This window comes from Syngnathus leptorhynchus, chromosome 13, assembly GCF_054491065.1.
Source record: "Syngnathus leptorhynchus isolate UIUO chromosome 13, UIUO_Slep, whole genome shotgun sequence".
Lineage (NCBI taxonomy): Eukaryota > Metazoa > Chordata > Actinopteri > Syngnathiformes > Syngnathidae > Syngnathus > Syngnathus leptorhynchus.
In genome coordinates this window covers 8047771-8070294 of record NC_141207.1, presented here as the reverse complement: position 1 = coordinate 8070294, position 22524 = coordinate 8047771, and the positions used below count along the sequence as shown (strand labels likewise).

General features: G+C 46.5%; 2 protein-coding genes across 7 annotated transcripts; one reads left to right on the top strand and one right to left on the bottom strand.

Annotated features, from left to right (window-relative positions):
* Positions 1 to 833: 833 nt before the first annotated feature.
* Positions 834 to 19843, bottom strand: usp24 (ubiquitin specific peptidase 24). 3 transcript variants are annotated; one of them, XM_085928504.1, is made up of 67 exons: positions 19382 to 19843; positions 17255 to 17423; positions 17106 to 17173; positions 16894 to 17037; positions 16700 to 16825; positions 15999 to 16034; positions 15591 to 15656; positions 14567 to 14632; positions 14414 to 14488; positions 14106 to 14264; positions 13925 to 14039; positions 13751 to 13854; positions 13567 to 13674; positions 13405 to 13500; positions 12916 to 13077; positions 12326 to 12409; positions 11817 to 11924; positions 11584 to 11733; positions 11387 to 11518; positions 11214 to 11325; positions 11068 to 11144; positions 10848 to 10988; positions 10734 to 10787; positions 10536 to 10651; positions 10407 to 10473; positions 10220 to 10330; positions 10032 to 10130; positions 9591 to 9764; positions 9435 to 9520; positions 9241 to 9349; positions 8925 to 9080; positions 8755 to 8852; positions 8550 to 8645; positions 8209 to 8431; positions 7982 to 8144; positions 7732 to 7893; positions 7597 to 7667; positions 7364 to 7524; positions 7241 to 7302; positions 6981 to 7172; positions 6801 to 6915; positions 6594 to 6738; positions 6411 to 6530; positions 6024 to 6149; positions 5860 to 5958; positions 5709 to 5791; positions 5486 to 5627; positions 5287 to 5406; positions 5009 to 5223; positions 4818 to 4942; positions 4602 to 4743; positions 4375 to 4525; positions 4204 to 4299; positions 4029 to 4132; positions 3839 to 3952; positions 3508 to 3715; positions 3348 to 3437; positions 3167 to 3269; positions 2979 to 3097; positions 2805 to 2918; positions 2675 to 2740; positions 2540 to 2606; positions 2383 to 2461; positions 2218 to 2293; positions 2049 to 2135; positions 1657 to 1767; positions 834 to 1577 (listed from the first exon to the last, which is right to left on the bottom strand). In XM_085928504.1, exons 1-67 carry the CDS (start codon positions 19658 to 19660, stop codon positions 1515 to 1517), a joined length of 7857 nt encoding a protein of 2618 aa, XP_085784630.1. In that variant the 5' UTR covers positions 19661 to 19843; the 3' UTR covers positions 834 to 1514. The 3 variants fall into 3 exon arrangements, with proteins under 3 accessions (XP_085784630.1, XP_085784632.1, XP_085784631.1); XM_085928506.1 differs by lacking the exon at positions 10220 to 10330; XM_085928505.1 differs by lacking the exon at positions 12326 to 12409.
* LOC147047425 (transmembrane protein 205) lies at positions 19453 to 22522 on the top strand. 4 transcript variants are annotated; one of them, XM_085928518.1, is made up of 5 exons: positions 19456 to 19808; positions 20186 to 20328; positions 20750 to 20936; positions 21389 to 21552; positions 21809 to 22522. In XM_085928518.1, the coding sequence occupies exons 3-5, from the start codon at positions 20837 to 20839 to the stop codon at positions 22109 to 22111; spliced, it is 567 nt and encodes a 188-aa protein (XP_085784644.1). In that variant the 5' UTR covers positions 19456 to 19808; positions 20186 to 20328; positions 20750 to 20836; the 3' UTR covers positions 22112 to 22522. The 4 variants fall into 4 exon arrangements, with proteins under 4 accessions (XP_085784647.1, XP_085784644.1, XP_085784643.1 ...); XM_085928521.1 differs by lacking the exon at positions 20186 to 20328 and having other exon boundaries at positions 19453 to 19808; XM_085928517.1 differs by lacking the exon at positions 19456 to 19808 and having other exon boundaries at positions 19931 to 20328.
* Positions 22523 to 22524: the final 2 nt, after the last annotated feature.

The following is a 22524-nucleotide window of genomic DNA, read 5'->3' as shown; positions in this document are numbered from 1 at the left end:
AAAACTTGAGTGTTTTAACATGCGTTACAAACACACACACATACACACACACACACACACACACACATACACACAAGAACGTGATGGCAGATTGTGAATTGTCCAAAAGAACCTGATGGTAAAATCTGCTCTTAATATGGTTGCCCCCCCCCCCCTCCAATCATAATCCAACCTTTTCCTCATCATTTAAAGTCAAGATTGAGTCACGTTTTTTTTTTTTTCTTCCTTTGAATACGTGAGTAACATTAACGAGGGGATTGTTTTCATCACACACACGCCTCACATTACGGTAGTTGGGTGAGTGGTGGTGGTGGTGGTGGGGGGGTTGTGATCACATGACCATTGAAATTGCTTCCTAGGTCCTCGCCGTGTAAACATTAATCTGCTGAAGCCTTCCCCAGCACACACAGTTTACGTCATTGTGCGGCGGGGGAGGGAGGGGGGGGTGACAGTTGGAGTTATCGGGAGATTAAGGCACTTCGGAACTCCCGATAACTGGGCTACACATGTGTATGTGCGTTATTGAGTCAAAGCTACAAGTCTTTCTGTGTGTGTGTTGGTGTGAGCGTGTGTATCCATTCAAGACTGCACCGGACAAAAAGGCAAATAAAAGCTTGGCCGAGGTAACAACGTGTGTGTGTGTGTGTGTGTGTATTGTCAATGGCACAAAAGACACAAAAATGCAAATAAAAGCATGGCAGAGGTAACGTTAGCGTGTGGTTGTTTTTTTTTCTTTTTTATGTTGGCCTGTGTGTGCGTGCAAGTGTGAGGCATTGGCATTTACAAATATTCAGTTTCTTGCATAAGGCTCGCACCCGAGCCCAAAGAGGTGATGGAAAGCGTCAAAGAAAAAAAAAAAAAAAAAGAGCGCACGTATTTTTAAAAAAAGAAAAGAAAAGCGTGTTGTGTGCTTAGTACTGAGTAGTAGTGTTAAAATGAGCAGAGAAAGCACACAAAAAGGCGACGAGGCTCTAGAGGAAGCGCGTAGTGAACAAATAAAGTGCAGACTTAAGACCCCGCCCCCCCATCAAGACAACCCCCCCTCCCCTTGCCAAGCAAGTGCTTGTGTGTGTCTGTGTGTGTTCACATCGAGGTTCCTCTAGAGGACTTTAAAAACATTATCTTACATCTATGCGACAAAATGTTATTGGCTAGTGTGTGCGTGTGCGTGTGTGTGTGTAAAACGACAAATGGTAAAATGCCCCGCCGTTCCCTCGCTGTAAAAAGATGATGGATGGCTGGATGGAGGAAGATTGGCAGCTTCCCCTTTAATCCAAACTGCCCTTAGAAATCAGCGGAAGTAATTCACGATTTTCTCGGTTTTTCCTCACATGTACGTTATTCCTCTTTTCTGCATCAAGTTGTTCCGATTGGCGTTTTTTTTTTTTCTTTTTTCTTGAAACGTCCTCGGGCAATAAATGCACCCCGATTTAGGGATGGCTGAGGGGGGAGGGCTGCGTGGAGCTCGGCCCGGGCGCCTTCCGGAGGGATTTGTCTGCCCTCAAAAAAGGAGATTAAGGGTCCACGTCCTCCAGGTCGCTCTTGGAATCGCCGAGCATCATGGGAGACTCGGATCCCTGCCCACGAAAAGAGTTGCGTTGTAAAAAAACAAAACAAAAAAAAACCCGCTGACTTTCTGGGTGTCGTTGAGTTTACCTGTCTTAGGCTGCGCTCGGCGTTTTCGTTGGCGGGGCTTCCGTCGGAGCCGTTGCTACTGCCCGACTGCTCCTTCTCGTTCAACAAGGCCGTGGCGTACGCCAGCGTGTCCTTCGCGGGGTCACACAAATACACAGAGTTGAGGCGGCAGGAAAGACTGTGTGTAAGTGTGTGTGTGTGTGTGTGTATTAATGCAATTTATAAAGTTTTTATAACACAAGGCAGATGGTCACAACAATTCTTTTTTTAGTACAAACACGTGAGGAAAAAAATACATATACACACACGTAAATATGAATACAGACGCACACACTATACAGATGTATGATCACACAGAGGATATAAAAAGTCTACACACCCTGCTTTGATTGGAATGTGAAAAATGTGCGTACCTGCGCCGAAATGGTGCGCTGGAAGCTCTTATTGGTTGACGTCTCATTGGACACGTTACTCTGCGGCGTCCAATAATGTTCTGTCATCTGAGGACAAGTAGCGGACATTGATGATGACTGTATACAATTCATTTCCAATGTATTTTTCTACAACTGAATATAAGCGTGCCTTCTTCTGGAGCCATTGCACTGCCCAACTCCAGTGACCAGATAAGTCCTTGAAATAATCCTTGGCTGGAACACACCTGGTGGTGAAGATAAAAAAAATAAAAAATAAAGTGTAAATAAATCCTAATTTAAACATTTGACTGGATCACAGCGGTTAGCTACGAACTTCTGGGCCAAGGTGACCAGGAACTTGACACACTGGTAGCAACGTCTGCTGTCCACGTTGTTGCTCTGGTGCATCAAAGCTGCGGAGTATCAAGTTGTGGATTTATTTATTCTTCTAAAATAAGTTTGAGCAATATATCAAATGATCGCTGACTTACCCAGCAGGCCTTTCTCTGACTCAAAGGCGTACTTGAGCCTCTGGGATTGCAGCGGGTCCTCCACCACCTTAACCAAACAAAGTGAGACTCACCAGCCTGTTGGTGACATCATCATAGTTTCCCCGAGCAACTTACCAGAAGCTCCTGCAGCATGTGAAAGATGTTCTTCAACTCGTGAGGCGGCGCCGTCTCCAGCTGCGTCTGCCGGGACGCAAAAGGGGGTTCAAAATGAAGAGAAGCCACGTGAGAAGATTGTGTCGCTTACCTTGAGGAGCTGCAGCACCCCTAGGGAGAAAGGCTCGTTGCAGTAGGAGCAGTAGGTCACCATACTGATGAGCGGCGTCAAGGGACCCGACAGCTCTCGCATGGCGAACATCACCTGAACAGATACGGTGTTCAATTTTGCTTCCGTATTCTTTTAAGGTGCTTTATAAAAGACCTCCAGAAGGTAGGGTTGTCCCTCTGGGGTGAAGATGTTTGCCAGGATGTCCGGGTGGAGAGGCAGGAGCGGCGTGGAGGACGGGATGCTGCCGACACGAAGGCAGAACCCTTCCGGAGCTGCGGCGAGGACGTAATCAGCTTGATTGTAAAGTGAAAAGAAATAAGCGGGTCGGGGAAGTAACTCACCGTGCGTCCGCTGGGAATCGAGGTCCGAGTGCATTGTGATGAGCGCCAGAGTGCTGTGGAGGTGGAGAAACTCTCGAGCCTGTGCCGGACTCCACCGCCGGTTCTATAGAGAACCAGAGGAGAACTTGATGGAAAGACCAAACTAGATGGTGATTGCACCTGCTTGTGATTAAAAGTCTACCTGATTGTTTTGGCGATTGGGTCCCAAAAGGAAAAGAAGCATCCGGCGATAGGCCGAGTGCTTCAACAACAGTTGACAAGCTTCACAACCCTGAGTCGAGAAAAAAAAAAAAAGAAATCTGTTGTACGGAAAAAACCACGTGTGAAGTTAACGTCGTTACCTTCTGAGAGAAGTTACTGAAGAGGCTGAAGTACTGCGCGCAGTTCTTCACGTTCTCGGGAACGTCCTTGTCCAGCAGCGAGAGCAGGGCGTCCGTCAGCCCGTCCAGACCCGGGTCGGCAAAGTGAAGCGCGCTCTCCAGGGTCTTCTCCAGGATGGACGCCACCACCACCCGCACTTCCCTCATGCCGCATTCCAGAAGACAAATCCTACAGGAAGGAGAACATCATCATCACCATTATTATCATCATCATTATTATTATTATTATCAGATATTTATTGTTGCTTGTTTTGACAGTAAAGGCCGCTAGAGGGCGTCCAAGAATTCCCACCTGGTCATTTCCCGTCCCTCTGATCCAACCAGGTACTGAATCATCCACTGGCAAGCCGCGCTGCTTTTGGACAGCAACACCTCCACGGTGGCCATCCACTCCTCGGTGTCCACGCTGTTTGTTTGGGTAAAGAAGATGCGGTGACATGAATGCGACTGCTCGTGTTGGTACTCGTTGTCTTTCTTCATACCGGAGCTTCTTTTTGGTGTGCAGGTAGGTGTGGAAGAGAAAATGGACGGCCAGCTGGAGACTTTCTTTGGCCATGGCCTGGTAGTCTGTGTGCTTCAGTTTAGTCTGCAAAAAAAAAAAAAAAACAAGATTCAATTTTGTCTTCATTAATGACGGCGTTGTCGTGAAAAACGCACCGCGTTGACGGAGGCCAGCGAGAGCGTGAAGTTGAAGTAGTCGCTGTTGTAGACGTCTCGGTTCCGCATGAACTTGAGATTCTCGTCCCTCACCATCTACTCGGGGTTATAAAGACAACCGGGAGGGTCAAGGCGATGACGCAATCGAGTCGCGGGAAACTCGACGCCCACCTGGTAGATGCTGGTGGGCATCTTCTCCACAAACAGGCCTTTCTTCTCACCCTTGCGGACCAGGCGGGTGAGCAGGGTGAGGCGATCGTTGTTGGCCCTGGGTGGGCGGGGGGACGACTGCGGCGAGACGTCGGGCGAAGAGGGAGCGGACCTAGAAAAGCTTCATTCATTCATTTTCCCGCTTTTGTTGACTTAATTTAAAAAAAAAAAAAAAGACAATCGCTCACAGCGTGAGGTCCTCTGCTTCCTGCCTCATGATGCTGACTCGGCTTTTTTTGGGCAGGACTGGCGAGTTTTGATCGCTGATTTTCTGATAAAACAACATGTAGGCATTCCAGTATCTCCTCCTGACATCCGGGTAAGGATTGGCTGCAAACACACACACGTGTGAATCAAAACTTTGCTCTTCACGGAGCTCCAAACAGTTTGCACGTGCTGCTCACACTGATCGTAAACTTTGGGCCGGTATTCTCCTCCGAAGCACTCGTACTCCAGAGTTTCGTCGTTCATGTCAAACTCCTCCACCACGTTGTCGTTGAACTTGTACCAACGTCCTCGTGAGCTGCCGCTACGCACCGACCAGTAGATAAAAATATAATCAACACTGACAAATACTCAATTGTACACAACTTACCGTCTGTCTTTGATGAAGGAGTAGTAATGGCCGGCGTGCGCCTGGCCGCTGTGGACCACGACGCCCACCAGCTCGTAGTTCTCCGAGATGGTGACCTTTTTCCTGGGCGAGCCGCCGGACGTGCCGTCGCCTCGGCCCTCTCCGCCCTCGCCGCTGCAGTCTTGGCGCGCCATCCCCGACACGGTGTACGGCTCCATGTTGAGCACCCAGGGGAACTGCAAAATTCACGTCTCGTTGGTCTCGACCCGGAGAAATAAAACCCTTCCTTCCGTACGCACCCGAATCTGTTCGTCGTATTTGATGGAGCGTCCGCTTTCCCAGTCGAAGCCGAAGCGCATGAGATGGATGCAGAGAACGCTGGGGAGCGATTTGATGCACGTCCTCTTCACAGTGGTCCTCTGGATAATACAAGAGAGCTTCAAGGAACGTTGGTCATAAAAAAAAGAAAAAAAAAAAAAGACGAGAAGATTTACATGCCTTTTCCTTGCATTTCTCACAGTAGTAAGCGTTGCTGCCTTCCAGAACCTCCCCTCGGACAAACTGGTCCAGTGAGATCTCCAGACTCTGACAAGAGGTCACGCCGAGGTTCAGCGCCATGAAGGTCTCTTCGCGCTCGTACCTGCAATTCACTTCTCATTTAGTTGTCGGGTTCGATGAAAGATACAATCCGGTGTACCTAATGTAGTGGCCACACACTCACCGATGAGGGCAGTCTTTGCAGATTTTTTGGTCGGAGAAGATGCCCTGAAAGGTGTTTTTGAAGATTTGCTCTCGGCCCATTTTCTGGCAGAAGGGGGGGGTGAAAAGTTGGATTTAGCGCACGGTAAGCTTATATTGGATGTATATCATACCTTGAGATGTTCGTCAAGCTGGTCCACCAGGCTGGTGAAGAATTCATACGCGTCCTGCTGCTCTCGCACGTACAACTCTTTGTTCCACATCTTGAAGATCTTAAAATGGAGCCCATATATTATTATACTGAATTGTTTTTTTTTTTTCTCAAATATTCTAATACCTTCCAGAAGTTCTCCGGAACGTAGTATTGGAGTTTGCTCTCCATTAGGTGACCAAACAAAGACTGAACTTGGTAGAAGACGCTCTCATCGGGCTGGTCTGTGTCGTCCTCAATCGACAGGAACGCCTTGAGAAGCGATCAACACGCACGTGAACGGCCATGTACAAAAAAATACATAAAATGAAAACAAATTTAAAAAATGGGAAAAAAAATATATATATAAATAAAATAATAATATTTTATAATAATATATAATTATATATATATATATATATATATATATATATATATATATATATATATATATATATATATATATATATATATATATATATATATATATATATATTATTATTTTTTTTTTTTACAAAATAACGCTGAGGGTACCTCTGGTAAACCCGGCTGCATGTAAAGCTGCTGGAAAACGGCATTCATATAACACGTAGCTCCGCCGTTCTTCAGACCCACAAAACCCGAAACGGAGCGGCTCTCTACAGGGGGAAGATACTGACAAAAAAAACGAGATAAGAAAATTGGACGTCAGAGTTCGGGTGGAATATCTGGCCTTACATCAAACTCTTTACAGAGCGACGGGTCGGACTGGTGGTGCATGGAGAGCAACTCGCTGGTGATCAGTTGCAGGTTGGAGAGGGAGCTGTCGGCCAGCATCACCAGGACCTCGTAAGCCGCCAGACGGCTGCTGGCCGTGCTGCACCTGGATCAGGTAGTCCATTTTTATTTTCCGTCTCGAAAAATCATCTTGACCGATTATCATACTTTGGGTGGAAATCATGGCTGGGGGCCGGGGAGGCGGTGGAATTGGAGGTGTTGATGATGATACGTGACGCTCGGAACAGGAAGTCATCCAACAGCTGCTGGATCAGCGACGGGCCTGTGGGAAAAGATTGAAGGATCGGTGTGGACGACGTCCCGATATTTTTGTCCGCGCATACTTACCGAGATGCTCCTTCTCCTTGCCGCAAAGCGAGAGCAAGGTCTTGATGAGCCGCAGGTGTCCCGCCAGGAGGATATTGTCCGCCTCGCTGGTCTCCATCTCTGAGCTCCAGCTTGGCTCAAAGTTATCCAGCCAAGAAATTTCGTCCTCCAGCATGGTGGCGGTGATGACGTGCGACGCCTCCATCTCCGAAGCTGCGGCAGGTAAACGGAAAGTCGATAAGGAATCGGAATACTCGAGTCGAGTTCGATTGAACGCTCACTTGTTAGATCATCCAGGAGCTGACATCGCAGGTCAAAGTATTCCGTGCACTGCGATAGCAATCTGCGATGGAAGCAAAGACATGAGCGCCGTTTTCATCCCTTTTCCATCTTCTAGGATTTACCTCTGGTTGACTCCTCTCATCACCGACGTGGGACTCCAAAGCGGCAGCTGAGCGGTGAGGATGACCGAGAGCAAGAACAAGTTGGGCTTCTGCACGTCGGCGAAGCCGGACGTGTCGGATTGGCTAAGAGTGTACAGCTGGTCGCAGGCCACGCGGCGGATCTGAAAATGATGAAGAAGCTCACGGTAAGATATTTGGAACCCTGAGAAGAAAAAAAAAAAATCTCTCCTTACCTCTCCGCTGGGAGATCCTAGCAGCACGTCAATGATGAAGTCGTTTACAGAGGGCAGGTTGTAAAAAGAAGCTGTGGAGAGAAAGCGTCAGAAGGCCTCAAGATGAATCGAACGGGCGTGACTGGAGATTCTTACACAGCTGCTGACAGCGTAGCTGCAGGCAGGTGACCAAGAGCGACAGAGCCTCGCGAGCGATGATGGCGTCTTTTATGGAGACGCTCTGCTGCCGGACGCAAATGCCGGCGTGCAGGGCGGTGGGTGTGGTTTCTCCCTCGCTGCTGGAGCTGCAGTTACTTCCTGTAAAGCCACCGAACACTTTGTTAGTATCGTGACGATTCAGAAATGTGGTCATCCTAGAGAAGATGGATTCCAACCTTTTTCTCACCTGTGCTACTGACTCTGGTGCGAACTCCCTGAGATAGAAGCGAGCCGTGGGTCTCTCTGATTGGCTGCGGGCTGCCGACGAGATCCAGACGCCCCGCCGCCGCCGCCCAGGTCAGTCGCATGAAACACGCCACGGTAGATGTGAAGTCGCCCACCTCCATGGTCTAGAACAAAAACAGTTCTGTGTCGGCCATTTTGAGAAGCGGGTACAGAAGTAGTCGGCGTCACCTGAATAGCCACACGGGCAGCGGGTATGATCTCCTCCACTCTGATGGACGAGCGCTCAGAGAGAGACATCTGTCTGTAGGTGGATTTCTCCGGCGTCGCGCAGAGGGAGAGCTGGCGGCCGGCGCGGCCCGCGTTACGAAAGGGGCGGGACGACAACGCATCCCCGTCCCGGATGACATCATCATCCAGGGCCATGGGCATGCTTTGGCCAACCAGAAGGAACCTGTGGTTTCATAAAAATAAATAAATCCAAATAAATGAAAATAAAAAAAAAATCAAATAAAAGGCAGGTGAGCCTGGAAGATGAAATTCTTGCCGCCCTCTTATGCGTTTGGTTGCACCTGGCCAACTGAAGACAGATGGAGTAGACGCCTTGTCGGGTTTCGTAGTCCACTTCGGAAGGAATGGAGTCTCTTTGCATAACATTCACCACCAGACTGCAAATGAACAGAAATTCCATTTAGGAGGACAACAAAATCGAGTCTATTGTGACTCCGCCCCCCTCCCAGTATTAACTCTTTTGATAATATGCTTTATGTGTCATACCTGAGGCCTCCTGCCTTGAGGAAGTTGTCACAGAAAGACTTGCTGCTGGTTTTCGCCATCTCATCATCAGACGTGGGCATGAGTTTGGAACTCAGCACCTGAGGCGTGAATGGAAAAACAGTGAGCATTTCATTTGGTGAACTCCACGCACGCAACATGACGTCACCTACCTCCAGATTGTAGAGTACTCGAAAGGTGGACATGCCCGGGGCCGAGGACCTGAACAGGGACTCCAGGATGGACGCGGCGCTGGGCTGGTGCTGATTTTTAGAGGACATCGATGGTGAGCGAGAGCCGGTCCCCTGGCCAAGGGTGAACAACGTCTTCTACAAGGAGAATAAACAACACAGTAGGAGTGCTGCCTCCAACAGGTCAGCCTTGGTACTACAACAAAAATTGTTTTCCGTTGGGCTATCTTGAATAAAACAGGCATACACTTAAAATCAAACCGTTTTGTCATTTGGCAAATTAAAAAATGGCCTATACCTGATGGCTCCATACGCTGGATTCTTTGGGGACAAAGTTGTCGAGAGCGTCCTGCACCTCGGGATCTGTCGGGATCAGGAGGAGCAGCTTTCTTACACGGAGAGTAATCCTGGAAGAAGAAAAAAAAAAAAACAACGCACTCAATAAATTAATTAATTCTGTCATTCAATTTAATTTGAATGATTACTATTTACCTGGTTTCATCCAAGTTCGCTAGCTGGTAAAGCATCTCAAAGACATTGCAAACCAGCGCCATAACAACACCAGGCAGGGACTTTTCCTAGTAAGATGACAATAACACACGTCGGAACCAAAACAAAGCGTGAAAAACGGATCCTTTTACATTCTACCTGCTCCAGAGCGTAGGCGGAGTTGAAGACGGCCGAGCTGGAACCGCTGGAGGCCGAGGCGGACGACTCGGAACTGCCCGAAGGCGTGCCGGTGCCCGAGCTCTTCACCGTCAGGCTCTGCTCGTCGCTAAAGCCGAGCTGAGACAGCAGTTTCTGGTCCCGGTTCATGGTCAACTAACACCGGGTGAAAAGGGGAAAGCGGAAGGGATTGAATGAGAGAAAAAAAAAAAAAAAGGAAAAAAAAAACAAGGATGTTGCTTAAGGTGGTGTTTTCCCTCGCCACTCGCTACACGCCGGATGGATTAGCTACAATTGACTTTGGCTTCAGGGGAAAACACATGACTGGGAGAGGAGTACAATACTTTAATGAGGGAGTGACATAAGAATAGTATTAAAAAGGAACACGGAGCTCCTATTTTTCTGACAATGAATAACACCTACCACGCTATCGTTGGCAAAGATCTGGACATTATCCACCGGACAGCTCAAGTGCTCGGATATCTTCCACCGGATGCTTGCTATCGTCTCATTACTGTGCGTCTGCGAAGGAGAGAGAAGTCATTGAGATTTCCTCTGGAGATGCTAATCAATAAAGGCTTATTTTGGGAAGGGGGGGGGGGGTGCAGCACCTCTAAGGTGAACGTGTCTTTGGTAGACTCATAAGTGATGTGAAGAGTGACGGGGTGTCCGTTGAAGGAAGCCCCGTGAGGTAGTATAGTGCGAGGAACCGAGTACACGTCCTGCCAGGAAGGGGGGGTGAAGCGGTTTTACAGAAGAATAGAAGCAGATTTGGAGGAGAGGAGGGGCGTTTCTAACCTCGATAGTAATGACGTAACGTTCGGCCAGCAACAGCAGTCTTTCGATGATGACCAGCTTAGTGGATCTGGAGGAGAAAGGTGGTTGGAAAGTGGACTTGGATTGAATCATCTTGATGGGAGATGGTACCTGGAAGGTGATTGGACAGACGTGGCCACCGTGGGCATAGCGGTGGCCGTCAGCATTTTGGTGGCTCGAGTCACGGCATGAGTCAAAGTAGGGCCGCCCAAGGCTGAACTGGCTGCCTGAGATCAAATAAAAAAAAAATTAAAAGTTTTCAGGGGTGCGCTTGAAATGTTCGTCGCCATAGTGTTGCGCAACACTCACCTCGAGTCGTTTATAACAATCGGCGATGAACTTCTTGTGCAAAGATACGGAATCCTGCGAAGATTTGATTGGTCAGTAATTGTGGAAACTCATTTGTAAGTTCTCGGCGCTGACCTTCTTCATCTTGGGGTTGAGGTTGGTGTAGCTGTATGTAATAATCAGCTGAATGGCTTCATTGGCTATCTCTTCATCGGGGGTTTCCATGGCGATACGCCAGATAAAATCCATCCCTGCCAGGTCGAGCCGTTCCACACACTGAAACCGTTTGAGCACATTTGAGGACGATTTTCTTTGTTTATTTATGGAACATGAAATAACGCGAGTGGAGACAGACCAACTGGGTTCCTTGGCGTTTCAGTCGATGATCGCACAGATTGACGTTCTCAAAGAAGGTCTTGAACAGGTTGAAACCTTGAGGGACACGAAAAGATGTTAGCAGGTGCATCAGACACTCAATTGGGAGGTGCACGCCCAACCGACCGTTCATGGTGATCTCATACGGTTCCAGTTTCAGGATCTTCTCCTTGAAGAGCTGCTGCTGGACGTCGCTCTCCAGATCATGCTGGCCTTTGGTGAACCACTCGAAGCACATCTGGAAATGAGAAGAAGATGAGATGTTTGGAAACGCCGCTTTTGGATCATCGTCTGGGTACCTCACGGTCCAGTTCACAAACATCCGGGCCGGACACCAGGCATTCCCAGATCTCCTTGGCCCTGTTCCAGACCAGATAGAGGCTGGCCTCTTGGAGGAAGAAGGCCAAGAAGCGCAGGTGGCCATCCAGATACTGAAAGTGGAGAGGAAAGAAGTTCAGGAGCAGGATTTATGCTGAAGCATGACAAAGATCCGAACCTCCTGGTAGGTGTATCTTCCGTCCACCATGGTGGAACCGGACAGGCAACCGTTTCCCGCCGCGGTCACCGCGAGTCGATGACAGCAAACGAGGGAACCCGTGATCAGCTTGACGATCTCAAAGTTCTTCTTTAGATCCTGGATGATGCTCTGTTGCATGAAATATTTTGATTTAAAAAAAAAATATTTTTATCGCTGTGCCTTTTTTTTTTTTTTTTTTTTGTTGCCGTAACCTTGTCTTGCTTCTGGTAGGTCTGCTTGATGAAGGAGCGGGTGATCTCGTGCAACTGACGCAGGGCTGGTACCACCCAAACTGCCTGAGGGCTGCTCGGCTGAGAAGCCTGCCAGAGGAACAAGCACACAATCGAAGATCAGATGAGGGAAATTAAAAAAGCACCGACGACAAAAAAAAACGCAAGACGGTGACGGCCTTGCCATCGCTGACCTTGCATTTTTTGAAGCGAGACCCGTTTGAGGAAGAGAATCAGCGCCATGGATGCAAAGCGTGGAATTTATACTTCAAAAACAAAAATGTTTTGATCCATGGTTCTGATTGGATTCCTTTTCACACACCCGCTATAAGATGACCCAAACCCAAAATTAGCATACACCTGAAATTATCCACGTGCGACCAATGAAAGCCCATTCGTTTGGTGAAGCACCGAGATTGAAGACCAGAGAAGTTGGTGGGATTTAAAAAAAGGGGAGGGGGGAACCAGAAAAATCAGGCGTCTTCTCTTACTTTCACCAACAGAGATTTCCGCTTTCCCCAAGAGCCGGACAGAAATGAACTTTGAGTGTCGCTGCCTTTTGGGTCCCCGTGATTCTGGACAGCACATATTTTCATTTGAGCTGGGTCACACAATAACATCTGCGCGATTCGGGGGGGAAAAAAAAAAAATCACACCCGAATTCCAGTGCTGCTTAGGGGGTGCAAACTTACGCAAAATCTTTCTTAAAAAAAATGTCGTCAATTGTCTAATAATTGCTTTTCTGTTCATAATCTTGTCTTGATCTTCAGAAAATTCCAAGAATGCAATTTGTTTAAAAAAATATATATAACAGTGGTGTGTCGGCTTGCGTTTCTCACAAATCACTCCACAAAGAACCCAAGTGCAGTTAACAGGAACGTGGCAGCTTCACACAAAAGCGCTCGCGAGCAAGTGATGAAACGCAGCGCTTGCTTTAAAAAAAAAAAAAAAAAAAATCATCGAACCCGCTGAACCTTGAGCCGCCTCAACTTAAGAACCATAAAAAAAGTAGACAATAAAGGCCAATGCTCAAGGAGCAAATAAACAGGCAGGAAAGAGTCCGGGGCTGCTCCCACCCCACCTTCTTGATGTCCTCGATGCATTTGATGATGTAGTTGCGTTTGACGGTTTCCTTGACAGCGTAGGCGTCGCTCAAGATCCCCAGGTGCTCCTCCAGAGCTTGCTGAACGAGACTGGTGGGCAGCGTGGGGAGGTGCGCCAACTCCCAAAGCACCTCCAGCACCTGGACGCAACACACACGATCGATATGTCGGGCTAGATTTATCTCGCACGCTTCGAGTGACAATTGCGACTGTCATGGCGGTATAAATCGGAAACAAAAGGATGGAATGGAATGATTTCAACTTGAACATCTGCTAGCTTGATTTCATGGAATGAAATTGAACTGCAAGACAGTGAGACCCAAAAAAAAAAAAAAAAAAAAAAAGAGGCACAGCGTGCTTGCTTCAAGACTTTTCGAATGAAAAGCAACTAGCTTAACGCTAACATATATGGTGAAACGCCATACAGGTGCTAACCATAATTAGCATAGCTAATAGCAAACTCTCACCTTGCCGGTGGTGGTTTCAGAACGCGCCTCCCTGCCGATCCTCCCGATCAGACTGAGCAGCTTTTGCCTGACCCGATCGCTCTCCACCTCCCAGCTCTGAACGACCCACACACATTTTAGCCAAAGCATGATATTTTTGACTTGACGTGACTTGTCGCCGACCTTCTGTATGAGCACAAACAGGTGAGTGAGCTGATCGAAGCTGAACTTGACCGCGGCGGCGGCGATGATTGTGTGAATGTTTTCGATCACAGTTGACGACTGGCCGGCCTGAAATGCAAAAACACACGATAGGCATCCATTTTTTTTGGGGCTAAACCGCCATTGTGTGTATGCTAATGTTAACCTGTATCCTCCAGATCTTGGAGAGTTCATCCAGGGAGAGTTTACTTCCCAGCAGCTCGATGATTCCCTTTATTCTCTCGCAGTACTGAGCCTGGTCGATATTGCCTATAACGGGGAATAATTACAACACGATTAAATACCAATACCAATTACCGTTAATGATTGCATTCCTTACCTTCTAGCGCTATTGACAGGACAGAGTTCTCCACAAGCCAGTCTAGCAGTTTATCCGTATCGATGGCATTCTTCACAGTCTTTGCCACCGTGCTCTCCTCTATTAACTTTGTCACCTGCAAGGCAACAACCAGGGTCAAAATGTGCTCGAGGAGACCCGAAAGGTAGTCGCGGCGGCTCGCCTCTTTGAGGGAGTTCATCTTGGTGGAGAAATGGGGCGTTTTGAGCATGCGTAGCAACGTGTCGAGCCGCAGGTCATCCACCACGGTGACCATCTCTCTCTGGAACTTCATACAAAGCAGCTTGATGGCCGACAAGAGGTCAGGGATGCTCACCAGCCGCTAGTTCAAAGACAAATAACGGAATTTACAGGCTTGCAAATGAGCTGCTAATCTTCAGATGAGCAAGAAAAACACTAACAAAGTCGTTACGCTTGAGGCGGTGTGGAAATTGAAAACAGACTTTTGGATGTTGGGCGTGAAATGTCTACCTTGTCTTTGAGGTCCTTTTCCTCCAGGTTCTGTACATATGTGATCATCTTATGGATGACTGGATCAAGCATCGGCTAGAAAAAAAAAATTAATCTGAGGCAGGGCTCATAGCAATGTGAGGGGAAAAAAAATAGAACACTATGGTAGTCTACCTGGACAAGGCTGGAGTTGAGGTATTCGGCACAAACGCCGAGAGGCTGGACCAGAGCGGACACACACTGCGGAACACAAAATTATAACTTTTTGTTGGTACGTGTCAGTCTTAAATATTAGCTGCTCGGTTAGCTCGATAATATAGCAACGCTCACGGGCATAGATTCTTTATCTTCGGTCATGATTACGTTTGAAATTTTATCATGTCATTATTGTTTTTTTATGAAGTACATTGTGGTGCTTTTCTTAATCAAAACATTTCTTTTCAGAGTGCCCGAATGAAGGAATGAATGAATGTTTTGTGCACGGTTTGATTAGCTCAAAGCCTCGTGCTGCGACTGCCGCCTCCTCTCAGCTATTCACTGCTGCACTCGACTTCCTGTTTCTCAGCAGACAAGTGAATGGGTCGCTCTTGGGAGTCTGGAATCGAGGAAACCATCCTCCTACTCTGTTATGTTTTCACCTTTCACTTTCACTGGCTTCTCAGTTAAGTTGACTTGAAAAGCAAGCAATCTGCATTTTGTTTTCAGAATTTATAAAACGGTCGGTACATGTCGAAACAAAAGGGTCAAACTTAACACATTTCATTTTTTTTGGTCGAGCTGAAATTCACACTGAAAAGGAATTTTACCACCATGTCGCTACATTGACAAATTGATCACGCAATCAAAGCTGTTTTATAGACGCTAACGTTAATTTGTGCATCTAATATGTCAATAAAAGCTTAGCTTCTAATTTTCACACAATGGCAGTCCCTTAAGGAGCCCAAAAAAGAAATCAACGGTTTCCCATCACCACGCTTATGGCAAGGTTCCCTGAAGGAAGCGCGAGCACAAGGATGCTTCAGAAGAGACAAAACAATGAAGCATTTCAACCGTTACAGGGTGGCGGGATAAGCGGAACCTCAAGCCCGCTCTCTTCGCTCGGAACCAGTGTGAAAAGAATGCCGTGTCTCTTAAAGGTATGTCGGGCTGTTTGTAAGCAAGGCGGAGGCGGGGGGGACATGTGTGTGTATAGTCTTACAGCTATTTCAATCTCCTCCGCGTTGAGTTTCGTCTGGATGGCGGTGAATCCTCCCAACTCACCAAACTACATCAAACGAGCAAAGACAAAAGCAGAGGTAAGAAATATGTACATTGTAGTACTCCAGTCCGGACTGGGAAAAACACTAAAATAGAAAAAAAAAAAAAAAAAATAGGATCAGATATCCTTATGGAGGCCATTTCCAAAAGTGTTTAAAAATCTGATACTGATCTGGGACGTTTGCCAATGCCGTGGTAGCGTTACTGAAGAGATCAAATACATGAGCTTGACATTATTGAAAGTGCTGACATCAGCAAATCCACCAAATTCCATAACCATCCTATATGAATCGAAACAAGAGTGAAACAAACCAGAACATAAATCTGCTATGCTTTTGAGACGACTTACTTGATTGACTAAATCCACCAGCCAACCGTGCGGCTCCTGAAACAGATCATTGTGCGTTAAGCGGCTTCATTTCACATTATGGCACACACGTGCTCACGGCTCCTGGATGTCAGTCATACATTTATACGTCAACACGAGGAGATGAAGAACTCACTGGCCTGCCCCTCAGCACCATTTGATTCCTTATTGTAAACCGACGTGCGTGTCTTGAAGGAGACTTCAAGCAAAAAGTCAATAATGGATGCCTTTGTGGAGTAGCAAGAGTCAAGACATTCATTCTGGCTGCCCTTAGCCTCCTGAATATCTCGCATAAAACTAAATTAAATATTTAAACTGGCCCCTCAAGGGTTTTTAAAGTGCAGTTTTCCTAAACACATTCACACACGTGGTTTTATGGGCAGTTAGTGGACTACGGTTTTAGCTGACCCACTTCTGAGTGTCTCACGGCATTTCCGCTAGGATCGATATAGTAGCTAACATTCGATATAGTAGCTAACATTAAGTATAATAGCTAATATTCAATATAGTAGCTAACATTCAATATAGTAGCTAACACTCGCTATAGTACTCAACATTCACTATAGTAGCTAACATTTGCTACAGTAGCTAACAATAGCTATAGCTAACGTTCCTCGTGCCCTTAAACCTAATCTAACTTTACAATCTTGCAAATATGCAGTGTCAGGTGAGTTCGGCCTTACTTTCTGATACGAGTTGCTCGGAGAAACTGCAAACATGTTGGCCTCGTCTCCAAACACTTCAGCCCAGTTCCTCTGACACGCCTTCATGCGATTCTTAAAATGGTACTCGTTGTCCGGGTTGAAGGCCTGGTGGACATCACAGAAAGTCACACAGGAACAAGGAAAAGGCCAAAATGGATAAAAATGATACCCACCATGGCCAAGACACCCATCAGGTTGACGGGAACCGGGTCCTGCTTGACCCGCTCGGCCACCAGCTCCACCAGCAGAATCAGCATGTTGTAGATTCCCTCGTGGATCTCCGTGCCCCACTTATGCACGGCGCTGCTGGTCAGCAACTGACGAGATGAAGAGGTCAGTCATGGGCGAGATCTTCAGAATCTATCGGGAGACTCCGATGGCTCACCTTTTTAAAGGCCTCCGGCATGCAGCGCTCCACGAACCTCTTACAGTTCTCGTCGGCGTCGGCGAGGCCTGAAGAAAACGGAGAGGTTGAATTCGAAGCCGGGCATCTTATGAAACAATATTTCTTTCTTGACGCAAAATCGATCTCACCGTGCCGGGCGAGGCAAGTTGAGGCGATGAGGCATTTGCCCAACGATTCCTCCCTCTTGTACGGAATGGACCAGTGGTCGGTGAACACTCGGCTCTCCAGCTCGTACAAGTTGGTGGTGGGGAACTCCATGCTGCTGCCGGAGCAGTTTCCGTTCTCATCGTTGCTCCTCTGCAACCCAAAAAAAAAATATATATATATTTTTTTTTTTTAATAAAAAAAAAAAAACATCACTAACGTGAATGAAAATAAGTGATTGAATTAATCATCAAAATCTTTTGAGCGATTATTTTCCTCGCTCTCGCCTGCAACCTGTCTGACAATAATATTCATTTTGTTGTTTTACTGCGCCGCTTTCAATCCGAGAACGAGTTAAAAATCAACTCCTTAGACCTTTGGTATTATATGCTTCACTTATGAGCGGTAAATGTGTGAGTTCTGGTGCTACTGGCCAAACCAATCGGCGACAGGAGAACAGGAAGAAGTGACCAAGGTCTTTAAGAGCGCTCGCATTTCACTGCTTCCTCTTTGGAGGAGATTAAAAATGACAAATGCATGAAAATGAAAAGCGAGACAGTTTTAAAGAGGATATCGTTGGGGTGGGGGGGGGGGCAATCGACATTTTAATTGATTGTGTACAAATGGGTCTCTGGGGAACCTGCTCACACATCAAGAGTGAAATTACACAAGCAATTCAATCTTTTTGTGATCATTTGTCTATTACTGGAAATAGGTTTGCGATTGAACCCGTTTGAATTTTACAAACTGCTCCCAAATGTTCTCCGCCCTTGAAAAGATCAGCTCATCTTTGGATTGGCGAACCCCTTCTCACCCTTTGGCAACGTGTACAATGTGTTTGTCAAAGACACTGCAGGGCTATATTTAGGAGCGATGACACTAAGCAGACCACCTGCAGGCATCACTGAGTGGGTGGATGAGAAAAGGAGGGGGGGGGGGGGAAAAAAAGGGAAGATTTTGTAATTTCAAGTTCCGGTGGCCCAAACTTCAAACTGCAAGGTCATTTTATTCCGAGCGACATGAACGCCTTGACGTAATAGTTTACTTTACATTTGAACAGCATACAGGTTGTAGAATTTAGAGTTTTTTTGTTTTTGTTTTTTTAAATCAAAAGCAGAAATTCATGTAGCCCATAAGCGATCAAAGCTTGCGACGACACAGAAAACAAGACTCTCGCTCTCTCTCTCTCTACACGGCGACTATTTGTGCATGAAGCAAATTGACAACTGTCCGTTTATATTTAACAGCTTGCATCACAGTGTGACAGCAGTGATGATGAGGAGCCAGACAAAGACGGACGGGCCAGCGGGAAGTGGTCAACGGCTTGTTTACACGCACGCTTCAATGTGGAAGTGAAATAATAGCAGATTGTTTTTGGGGACATGTTTGGATGGTGTGAATCTTTGAATGTTTGTCTATATGTGCTCTCTGATTGGCTGGTTCCAAAAATCTCTTGTCCAAAATCTGCTGGGATAAAAAAAATTCTATCAGGCATGAGCTGAATACTGTGTGGCTAAAATCTCAGGGAAAAAACAAAATACAATAAAACAGCCACGTAGTCCACAGGAATTGCGAAACCACTCCAAAAAGTCCAGCTGCAGTGGAATGCAACCCCCATGACATGAGGGCCAGGGGGAGTCCCCTAAATCCATACTAAGTGAGCCCGGGGGTGATCTAAACCAATGCAAAAGATGCATTCATTCCGCCATGATACTTCCAAATCAACAACACGTTTAAATATTTACTTCTTTATTTTTAACAACTGTCCATTCCCACTGATGCGGTGCAGCGTGTGCTCCCCTTTTGCAGGCAACTCTCCTCAGCTAGCCAAGCAGCTACTACTAGCAAGATTGTGCAGAAAGTTGGAAAATGGATATTAAATGTATTCCCGTATGCAGGTTCGAGCTCCGGTCCATTACGAGGCGGTGACATGCTTTGGCGCCAAAGCACCGAGGTAGCGATCCACAGCCCCCCACGCCTGCTCTGACAGCTCACGTCGGGGTGGCGGCGCAGCTAGCATCAATGCTAAAGCGTAGCTAGTTAAATGGGCGAAGCCATTCACTCCGGGAGTTCCAGTACCGAAGCGTAACATATGGGGAGTGAGATCTCACCTCTCCGTCAACGACGTCGTGGTAAGCCGGCGGGGGATCGAAGCCCCCCGTACCGGTTCTCCCGCCCGTCTCCCCGTCGCCGCTTGTAGTCAAGGCGGGGGCAGGCCCGCTCTCCATGGGCTCATATCCGTAGCCGAGCCCCGGGCTTTCGTTGGTCAGGAGCGCGACCGCCTCGTTGATGTCGTTCTTGGCCAAGCGGAGAGCCTTCCTTATCACGTCGGGGTCCGGGAAGCCCATGCAGAGGAGCGTGGTGATGTGTTGCTCCTCTTCGGTCTCCATGTTAGGGGTGTCTCCGTGTTCGTAGCCTAGGAGCAACGGGGTTTGGGGCACAGCCCTGTAGCCGTGCACGCCGCCATGTTTACAGCCCCGCTGCTGACTGACTGACTGTCACGATCTGGCTTCCCCCACTACAGCGCCCACACAGGTGGTAAGCATACTTCACTAGACTTGGAAATTACAATTTTAGCTGTGGAAGTACGAACAAACGCTTTAAATGTAACGTTTCAGAATAATAATTTAAAAAAAAATTGGGGTGTGTTTGTGTGTTTTTTAATATACTGAGTGTTAAATTTGATGCTTAAAAAGTGCTGTCCACTTATTTATGCATCGTTTTACAAAGGCATAGATTTATTTGCATTGCTGTCATCTGATTAATATTTAATTTGTTTGCTTTTATTCCAGCAATAGATCTAACCTATATATATATTTAAAAAAAAAACATCTATGTACAATAATAACTGTTTATGGTAACAGATTAATTAATTGCTTGCGTTTATTGTTTGTCGCCTCCCAATATTTGAGCAGTTGCAACAGCAATTGTCAAAGAAGTTGTATGACAAGCGCGTCGAAGCTCGGTGGAACCAGTTTGTAACTTTTCCCTCCCTGACTGCATTTACTTGCTGTTCCTCTCCTCAAGTGTTCCTTCAACTTCAGCGCCCGTTGCACTGGTAAATATTCTCATCTATTTTGAATATTCACCAAAAAAAAAAGCTGCGTGTTCATAAACAGGTTTGAAAAAAAAGTGTTCCGTATTTGCACTTAGTGCGTTCAAAGTGTAACCTTGTGCTTTACTTGTTCGCTCGATTGTCGGTCAAAACTTTGCAACCTCAGCCAACTTCCACCACCGGAAATGTAACATTTATAGCTAATCTTCTCGCGCTTTATTTGTATATAATGTAGCCTCCAATAGAAGCGTTAAGTTGGATACGCGTACGTGGTTTTAAAGTCGGCGATAGTCGCTCGCAACGCTTAGCCGCGCTATGCTATGTGCGTAAAGGCCGTTTCCATGACAACAGTGCTCATTTTGCTTTAAGACAATTGTAGTTGTAATTTGGGTGTGTCACAGCTTTACATTAACATGTTTTACAGAGAGTTTCTTACAGCATAAGGCTTGATCATTCCTGGAAGTTTTGATTTTTGAAGACCACCACCCAAACGCAGGCGAGCGTTGGGAGCATGGCCACCGACCAGGAGCCCTCATTCACCGTCAAACTGGCCCAGCTACTGCTGCTCTCCACCTACTGGGGAATGCAGATTTGGGTCACCTTCATTTCAAGTTGGTACCACACCCACGCTACACATAGCAAGCAAGCTTTCTGCTGGGAGAGGAAAAAAAAAAAAAAAAGGTTTAAATCATACATTTTAAAAACAAGACCTTAATTGGCCTTAATGTGTCCTATTGCAAGATAAGATACAAAATGACTCACCTCTGATTTATGACAACTTTCTTGAGTACACGGAGAAAGTGGAGCAAAGGTCGTCTATCAAGTTGAACGTCACAGCAACTTGGCTTCAGGCGAAACTTGCTTGCTAGTTAAAAGTTTTTTTAAACTTGTTATCACAGTGCACATATCCAATATATAAGTGGTTCTCAAAGTATTGCCCGAGCTGTCAGCAAAATAATTGCCATGTCACACTGTTTAATAATAATAATTTTAAAAAAAAAAGACCGATTTGGACTTGTACAATGACAAAATAGAAACTAAATTGGAGCTCTTTCCCGTGCAGGTTTCGTAATGGACAACCATCTGAACAGACACACTTACGGCTTCATTCAGAGTCGCCTGGTGCCCTTCTACCTTCACCTGGGCTCGGCCTGCGCCTTCTTCAACCTCGCAATCTTCACCGTATACCATCCCAGTGACCTACTGGATGAGCGAGAGGCATTCCAAGTTGGTTCCCACTCAGTCTCCACCAGTAATATACACACAGCCTTGATTGATGGGATAAAATTGTCCAATCATTGTCCCGCACCTTCTGGTATACCCGTCTTGGCCACTAGAGGCAGTAAACATCATGCAGATAAATATAAACAGGATGTCTTCTTCAGTCTTCTCTAATGTGACTATTAGTTTTAGGATTTGCCTAGTAGGGCTAGGTCATTGTGAGGAAATATAATGAACTCCAACCTTCCTTCTACCCCAACAGATCTTCATCTTCTTTGTGTCAGTGACGGTGGCAGCCGTCAACGCCCAGTGGTTCGGCCAGATGACGTCGGAGATCATGGCCGACATGCACCTGGTGGAGCAAGCGTGCGGCCTGGGCCAGGACATCGGCCTGTCGTCCAATCGCGAGGCCTACGCCAAGCTTTGCCAAACGGACGCCAAGTACCGCCACATGAGCGGGCGTCTGCGACTTTACCGGTTGTTGTCGTTGCTGTGCAATTTGTGTTGTCTGGCTTGCAATTTCTGCAGCCTCAGCTACATGGCCGGGAACCTTAGCACACTGTGAGGTTTTTTGTTTTGTTTTTTGTTTCAAACATAAGCTGTAAGTTAACTATTTAATAAGTCCTTTTTTCTGTCTTATGTGTGAATATGTTTTATATACAGTTTTTTTTTTTGTTGCTATGAGGTATTGGTGCATTTTAGTGGGAGTAAAAGTTTGTGGATTTAATTAGGTTTGGCCTGCAATGCTCAGGGAAAGATCAAGAAACTTGACGTCACTACTTAAGAGTTGGACAGTTTTGGATGGACAGCGGTAGAGATGGACTTTGAAAATTAAATCTTTATTTTGTCATTTGTACTTGTATGTTTTTTTATTAAAAAACAAAACAAAAAAAACTGTTCAACTTGTGATTGTTTTCAAAAATGTTCTAACCTCAAGATAAGTTGATTGAGATTCAATAAAGCACAGCAAGCTGGCAA

Excerpts from the sequence above, each read along its gene's own strand:
- usp24 (XM_085928504.1), bottom strand. The coding sequence starts at position 19,660 with ATGGAGACCGAAGAGGAGCAACACATCACCACGCTCCTCTGCATGGGC. Across the intron at positions 9,765-10,031 it reads TCTTTGCCAACGATAGCGTG|TTGACCATGAACCGGGACCA; the intron begins GTAGGTGTTATT and ends ACCCGGTGTTAG. Across the intron at positions 4,300-4,374 it reads TGCCCACCAGCATCTACCAG|ATGGTGAGGGACGAGAATCT; the intron begins GTGGGCGTCGAG and ends AACCCCGAGTAG.
- LOC147047425 (XM_085928521.1), top strand. The coding sequence starts at position 20,837 with ATGGCCACCGACCAGGAGCCCTCATTCACCGTCAAACTGGCCCAGCTA. Across the intron at positions 20,937-21,388 it reads TTGGGTCACCTTCATTTCAA|GTTTCGTAATGGACAACCAT; the intron begins GTTGGTACCACA and ends TTTCCCGTGCAG. Across the intron at positions 21,553-21,808 it reads ATGAGCGAGAGGCATTCCAA|ATCTTCATCTTCTTTGTGTC; the intron begins GTTGGTTCCCAC and ends CTACCCCAACAG.